This window comes from Engraulis encrasicolus, chromosome 4, assembly GCF_034702125.1.
Source record: "Engraulis encrasicolus isolate BLACKSEA-1 chromosome 4, IST_EnEncr_1.0, whole genome shotgun sequence".
Classification (NCBI taxonomy): domain Eukaryota; kingdom Metazoa; phylum Chordata; class Actinopteri; order Clupeiformes; family Engraulidae; genus Engraulis; species Engraulis encrasicolus.
Genome location: NC_085860.1, coordinates 32673951 through 32681450, shown reverse-complemented (window position 1 = coordinate 32681450; position 7500 = coordinate 32673951). Strand labels below are relative to the sequence as shown.

General features: G+C 42.9%; 2 protein-coding genes across 2 annotated transcripts in view; one reads left to right on the top strand and one right to left on the bottom strand.

The window, feature by feature from the left end:
* Positions 1-2901, bottom strand: part of LOC134447655 (gastricsin-like) — a 7424-nt gene extending 4523 nt beyond the window's left edge. Inside the window, exons 1-4 of the mRNA XM_063197226.1 lie at positions 2819-2901; positions 1662-1785; positions 1140-1257; positions 505-623 (exon numbers count right to left, since the gene is read on the bottom strand). Of these exons, the coding sequence (XP_063053296.1) occupies positions 505-623; positions 1140-1257; positions 1662-1785; positions 2819-2871 (414 nt within the window). The 5' untranslated portion in view covers positions 2872-2901. The remainder of the gene's footprint in view (positions 1-504; positions 624-1139; positions 1258-1661; positions 1786-2818) is intronic.
* Positions 1-7500, top strand: part of mapk8ip2 (mitogen-activated protein kinase 8 interacting protein 2) — a 73308-nt gene that overhangs the window by 32431 nt on the left and 33377 nt on the right. The gene's annotated exons all lie outside the window — the stretch shown is intronic.

The following is a 7500-nucleotide window of genomic DNA, read 5'->3' as shown; positions in this document are numbered from 1 at the left end:
AGTACAAATACTCTGTGTGTGTGTGTGTGTGTGTGTGTGTGTGTGTGTGTGTGTGTGTGTGTGTGTGTGTGTGTGTGTGTGTGTGTGTGTGTGTGTGTGTGTGTGTGTGTGTGTGTGTGCGCGTGTGCGCGCGCGTGCGTGGGTGGGTGTGGGTATGTGTGCATGTGCATGTGAGCACAGTGCATTGAAGTTATCTACAATGGGTACTGTGGTGATTTTGAAATTTCATGTGATTTCATGTGATTTTGACATTAGGTTGTGCCACTCATTTGTCTTCAGATGATCAACGCTCTGACAACTCAATATCAGTGTCTCATGCAGGTACAGAACTGACTGCTCTTAGCTCACATGATGGCACATCTGCCGCCCACTCGAGAACTAGATACCATAGCTTCAAGACTGGGTCTGGTCTGTGCTGAAGGACCTTGTCTTACATCACACAAATCCTAGCATTGGTCGTGTTGTGTCATGTCTGTGTGTACTGTAACAGTGTAGCAGTCTTACGGAAATGGTGTCGTAGCCAAGGTAGGCGGTCATGCCTCCTGCTCCGTACTGAAGGGTGAAGGTCTGGCCAGACCACTGGAAGGTGGAGGAAGACGACGGGTTGAACTTCTGGTGGATGTCTACAAAGAATGAATGTAGAACAGAAATGGCGAGTCCGTGTAAAAAAAGGTCAGTAGACCTAAGTCACATGCAAACACTTAAACAAAGGGTTTTCGGCCGGCATCAACGTGAAAGGACTGAAGTGGGCAAATCTACAACTTGTAGTCTATGTAATGCAGTGTTCTGATGGGTTGTACAGAAATGTAAAAACATGAAAACAAGCTATGCTCAAGCCACTCCTTGTAATCCTCCTGCTCTAACCAATTGTAGCTAAAGCACGGTTAAAGTTTAGTCTCGTTCAGTGACTCAGTGCACAACATTATGTCACCCAGTCTGCCTGTCCATCGGTGTGTCACAAACCGTTTGCATTTTGGAGGTTTTACACATTGTGGTGTTTTGTGAACCTTGTTTCTGCAGCTGCACAGGGCCCTAGCAACTACTCCGCTGAGAGCTTACATGACCAGGTTTAGGTCAGACCCGCTATATTAAGGAAAAGGCCAGAGGATGGTGGTTGTGTTGCAGGAAGGACAACTTACTGCAGGCCTGAGAGGTGCAGTAGACAGAGTCCACCCAGAGGTTGGAAGAGCCGGTGTCAAAGAGCACCTGGACGGACTGAGGAGGGGTGCCGATGGAGATGGCTCCATAGTAGTAGCCCTGGAACACAGCAAAGGTCACCGAGCACAGAGAGGGTCACCAAGAGGTCATGGAAGACAGGGGGCCATGATTACACTCATGCAGCCTTTTACTTAAACCAGTGGTTCAACTCAACTTTTTTAACAAACACCCCCTTACTTTATCATAACCCCCCTTACCTCATCATACAGTAAGCCTGCCAATGCCCAATAGTATTAAAAAATAAAATGAACTAATGCCCCCCAATGGCAACTAAGCACCGTCCCCCTCTCAGATGTGTCCTTCTCCCATGCCCCCCTAGGGCTCCCCAATGCCCTCTGAGACACTGTCTTAAACCTTACACGCACTACGACCTTACACCTACACCTAAAGTTTCAGCAGAAAGATTTCACCTATCTTAATTACCCATACCACCAGGTGTATACCTGGAAGAGGAGGTCCTCAGAGCTGGCTCCAGAGGCTGCCTGCACCTCAGGAGAGGCGAACTTGAGACCGTAGTCCACATAGGGACCCTCATGGGGCTTCTTCGCCCTCTTCATCAGGGGGACCCTGCCGGTCAGCATATATAGTACATCATTAGTCAACATTGGCCTATACAAAGCAATGCAAGGCAAGTGTATTTGTTTATTGCATTTACTATGTAGGCAGTTCAGTATGAGAATAATTATAGCATAAAAATGAAAGCGAAGGTGGGTGATAAGAAACATGAAGTAAAGAGGAAAAATGAAGTAAAAATGAAGTAAAATAAGTGAAATAGTATAAATACAATAAATGAAATAAATAATTGAGTTAACTTACTGTAAGCACGTTGTAACACAACGCAGTCTCACCCCAAGTAGTCAATTTCTGACTACCTTGGACCAGACTGCAATTTTTGACGTCTTGGGTATTCCTTCCACGTCACAATTTGACTATGTGGCCTAACCCTAACCTATTCCTAAACCTAACCTCAATGACGTTATGCTGCCACAAGGGGGCGCCTTTGAGGACATAGTCAAAATGTGATGTGGAAGGAATACCCAAGACGTCAAAAATTGCAGTCTGGTCAAAGGTACTCAGATATTGACTACTTGGGGTGAGACTGTGTAGGGTAACAAGTTAGTCTTAAGTCTGGGTTTAAAACTATCTCTGGCTAATCCACACTATTAGAAAAGCAGTCCTGGCCTTTGTGCTCAAACTATCAGGATACTCTTACAACAACCACCCTTACTTTCCTAGGCACTGAGGACCACCAGCACAATAAGTGACTTGGATAGAAGTACAACAGAACAACAGTATAATTTCTGTAATAACTTCAGTAGCTTAAACTGAAAAACAAAATCTAGAAAAAGAAAATAATAACCATGATTGAAACAGGGAAGGACATTTAACATTCGACTATTGAGTAAAATGAACCCCAACACCACCAAGAAATGAAACATCTCTAGCGCAACATCAGATATGCTTTAGAGTTTTGACCATTAGGGCCTATTGCAATTAAGCACTACTGTATTGTTGCAAGAAACCTGGTGAACAGTCAAATACTCTATGTCAGAGCGTGTGAAAAGCAGAGAAGTCGAGATGAAAATGGAGGCGATCTTACTTGAGTGCCTGAGAGGCGACGGCCAAAGCCAGTAGGAGCACAATGCACTTCATGACGGTCTCTCTTCCTGTTCCTGCAGCCAGCAGGCCCTTCAGCTCTTTTATAGCCACTCTAGAGCCCTCAAGCACAGCCACAATCACTTTGACCTCCTGTGTCCTTCCACATCCACACACAAGCATCTCTCCTAACTTCCCTAACCTGCGTGTGTGCGTGCGTGTGTGCGTGTGTGCGTGTGTGCGTGTGTGTGTGTGTGTGTGTGTGTGTGTGTGTGTGTGTGTGTGTGTGTGTGTGTGTGTGTGTGTGTGAGAGAGCATGACGGTGTGAGCTTGTGAGTTTGAGCATGAGTGTGTGAGCGTGTGTGTGTGTGTGTGACTGTGAGTGTGAGCATGAGTGTGTGAGCATGAGTGCGTGTGTGTGTGTGCGTGCGTGTATGCTTGCTTATGTGTGTGATGGAGAGTTTGTGAGAGGATCAAAGTGTCAGAGTGACGCTGGCTGGGCACTTTTGCCCTGATTACAGACAAACAGAAAAAACACTTACAGTAAATGCTATCTATAGGTTTAGCTGGAAACTGTGCATATCGGGGCAGATAAACCAAGCACACTTGGTAGGTGTGTTATGGATGGAAAACATTATAAGGTCAGCCAAGGTCACCACAAGTTAAGCTTTGAAGTGAAGCAGATATATAAACGACTACTGGTTTCAGGCAAACAAACATTGAAAACAATGTCGTTGTTTTTTTCCCTTTTATGGACATTGGACATTGTGAGGACATTGTGAGATGGTGACAGGAAGTGAGTATAGGAGAGAGATGGAAATGACCTTGGGCCGGAATGGAACCCGGGTCCCCAGTGTTGCAGTGCAGTGCCCTACTGTTTGAGCCATGGCAGGGCCTTGAAAATAGTGTTGTGAATGTTTACGCATATCCCACAGGAGACAGTGTACACAGGTCAAAGACGTCAAATATGAAATTGTCCTTCACTGTAACGGATACTTTCGCTTACTGTAAATGCAAAAAAAAAATATTTTTTTGGCTTGGCTTTCATGCATTCACTTTTCAAAAAATTGAAAATCATGTTTTTCACAGTTACAGTAAGCAAAAGTATCCGTTAGCACTGAAGGACAATTTCATGTTGGACGTCTTTGACCCACACCTGCTTTGTAGAGTAGAGTAGAGTAGAGTAGAGTATCGTTTATTGATCCCAGGGGGAAATTAAGGTGTCAAGTAGCATACACACATACATAAATAAAGACATTGCTCACAAGACATTACACACATACTTAGACATAAAATAACCATAAATAGCAGAGCCAGGACAAGTGGCCAGTAAAGTGTCCCTTAGTGTCCATAGTCTCTCTACCTGGTACAATGTTATTGTATTCCTTGGGGGCAAAGAAAGAAAAGAGAGATGGAGGGTAACACATGTTGCCAGCTGTGTCACATGTGCCTTAAGTGTACATAGTGTCACATGTGCCTTAGCGAAAGTGGCACCTAAAAGCCAAGACAAAATGACCAATAAAGTGTCCAGGAGTGTCAGCAGTCTCTCTGCATAGAGCAATATCCCTTGTATTCCTTCCATGTTCCAATGTCCCCACACACACACACACACACACACACACACACACACACACACACACACACACACACACACACACACACACACACACACACACACACACACACACACACACACACACACACACACACACACACACACACACACACACACACACAAAGCAGTTGTACATTCCCCATTTGAGGGTGCTGAATTGAAGGTGTCCCACAGTAGCAGCGTCTAGGAGAGTTGCAAATCCAGGAAAAAGGGGATCCGGCCTCAGTAATCGCCAATAAGTAGCCTCTTTGTGCAGATGGGCCGGGCGGGGCACACTTTGCTGAAAAGACACAATAGTCGAGTACATCTTTGGCCAAAATACACCAAATCCCCAAAAAATTGATACAAAAGGTTTTTCAACTGATTTCAATACATCCAGCTGTCCTTACTAACATACTAAAATCTTGGAAAATCTAACTTCAGGAAAGGTGTCATTTTCAAGATCAAAGTTTTTTAAAATAAAGGTTACTACATGATAATTGTTTGGAGTGTTGTTTGGGTGGATAAAGACACTACTGCTATGGTAATATCCATGTGCTGTTTGTCAGGGCACATCATCAGTGATGAATCATGGTGTCACTAGGTATTGGGAGGGAAAGTAATCTCATCGCCCCCTGCTGGCAACGTTCCAAGCCCCTGCAACAAATGAATGGGTTTTTTCTTTGAAAAATTACATCTCGGCCCTGACGACGAAGTAGAAGTAGTGGCAGTCACATTATAGGCAAGTTGGCCCGTTTTATCGAATCAGGTGGTAAAATGTTCGTTTTTTCACTGATCTGAACTGATTTAAATATTCTTTAAAAAGCTAATACAGAACTACACTGACTGGCATGTGTGACGTGTTTACTCCATGTAATTAGCATAGCCAAATTAGCATAGCCAAACATGAGCCAGAGAGGTGGTTACTCATCACCACAGAAGCCATCATATCTACTAGAGAAGTTAAAACCAAACCAAAATGATCGCGTGTATATATGTTTAATAAGAAGACAATGTGGAACTCACAGGATTACAAGAATGTGAAGATATGCGAAGAACTTGCGTTCATTCGCGTCCATTTGTTTCTCTGTGTTGTCAACGAGGCGCGAAGCACAGCATGCTGGGAGCTGTAGTCCGTTTCCGACCAGATTGGCACTATTTCTATTTTTCTTAAAAGGGCAAAAAATGACTTAAGATTTTCACAGGTAGTAGTTCATCCTATTGTGTACGCTGAAAAATGTGTCTGGTGTTATAGTTCCTAGTCATATCTTTGTGGGATTTTTTTTAAAACTCGTCTATGGGAGTTTCAATAGGATCGCCCTGGTGTTTGGAACGTAACCGCTAGGATCGCTGTTTTCCACTTTCCCTCCCAATTTTGGGTCTTTCAGCAGCTGAACTGAATAGACAGGAGCCACTACATGTGTAAGTAGAGGGCAAGGTGAAACGGTTGGTACTGGAGACAGACAATGTCCTGAAAGGACATAGGGCTTTAGCATAGCTTTCAGGTAAGCCAGAGTAGGGCCTGTTGTAGCTTTAAAGGCAAGGGTCAGGGCCTTGTATTCAATTAGGGCATGAAAAAGAGGAGTGGCATGCAGTGACATTTACAAAGGGCTTATTGCACAAGCTGGAAGACCAGTCAGGAGGGAGTTGCAGTAGTTCAGGTCAGATGGACAATATCAGAAGTTGAGTCAGTCAGGTCAGATACTGTCTGATGTTATGTATATTTAACAGTGAGAAGCGACATGACTGGGAAACTGAGGCTATGTGGTCAGAGAATGATAGATGGTCACCAACAATGACATCTAGATTTCTTGTGGCCTTATTTGAGGCAACAGTAGCAGAATCCATATTGAGTTCGATATCATGGCAACCTAAATCTTTGGCTGGGATCACTAGCAGTGCATTTGGGCGAGGCTCAACTGAAGGTCGCATTCCTTCATACTTGTAGATAGTTCAGAGAGGCAAGCGGAAATGTGTGTGACCGTGGAGTCATCTGGCACAAAGTAACTGTGCTTCATCGATGTAACAGTAGTATGAGAAGCTGTGAGAACAGATAACATGGCCCAGTGATGTGGTGTACATGGCAAATAGGAGTCCCAGCATCAGCCCTTAGGACACCTCTTTGGAGAGGCTATGATTTGAGGACAGCTGACCTTGCCCTTGATACATGCTAAGAATGATACCACCACACTCAAAGAATGTCTGGAAGAACTTGAGAAACATAAAACTCAATTATTTACATCTAAGCGAGATGTTAAATAATCATGTTTTGAAAAAAAAAATGCTAGCTGGTGTGTCTGCACAAAGATTTTTAGATTTACTACAAAACAAAACGAGATGTCCATAATCTCTTCTGAAGATATCTTCTGGCTTACTAGAAACAAAATAAAAGAGTAATTTTGAGCTTGGCTTTTTCAGATTTTGAGTTTTTGCATTTTGAAATTTAATGCATATTTAATTAGATATAGTCCAATTACCATATTAAAACATAACATTTCAGAAAACTTGCAATACATTTTTTTCTCACAAATATGTGAGTAATCACCGGATTAAGTTTCATGGTGATATCGGCAAGCTAAATGTTTTGGCCTATTCACCTGGAGTGTCTCTTGACCCTTATAATAAGCCTATGGCAGCCATGTTGAAAAAACTCATTTCCCAAAGTCAGATTTTACTAGATTTTTAGTATGTCATTTAGCAGGTCCAATAGTAATAGAATCCATAAAAAAACCTTTTGTATCCATTTTTTTGGGGTTAAACCCTAAATGTACTCGCCTACAACTACATAATTTCAACATTGCCATGACATGACCGAGACCCTTAACCTGTTGTATGACACAGCGTTATAAATTATAATTTGCTTTTACCAGAATGGCAATGACCAAGTCATTGTGCATTACTAAAGGCCTTGTGCTATGTCATAGTATTCTAGTACTATGGTAGTTAAGTTTTTAATGCTATTATAGTGTGTCACTGGAGATACAGCGTGCATTAAGGGGTTACGTATAGATTAAAACTTGGTCATTACAATTTTGGTGACAGTAAGGTTATGCAGTGATATATTATGCTCTGTGCATAGGGTTTAAGGATTG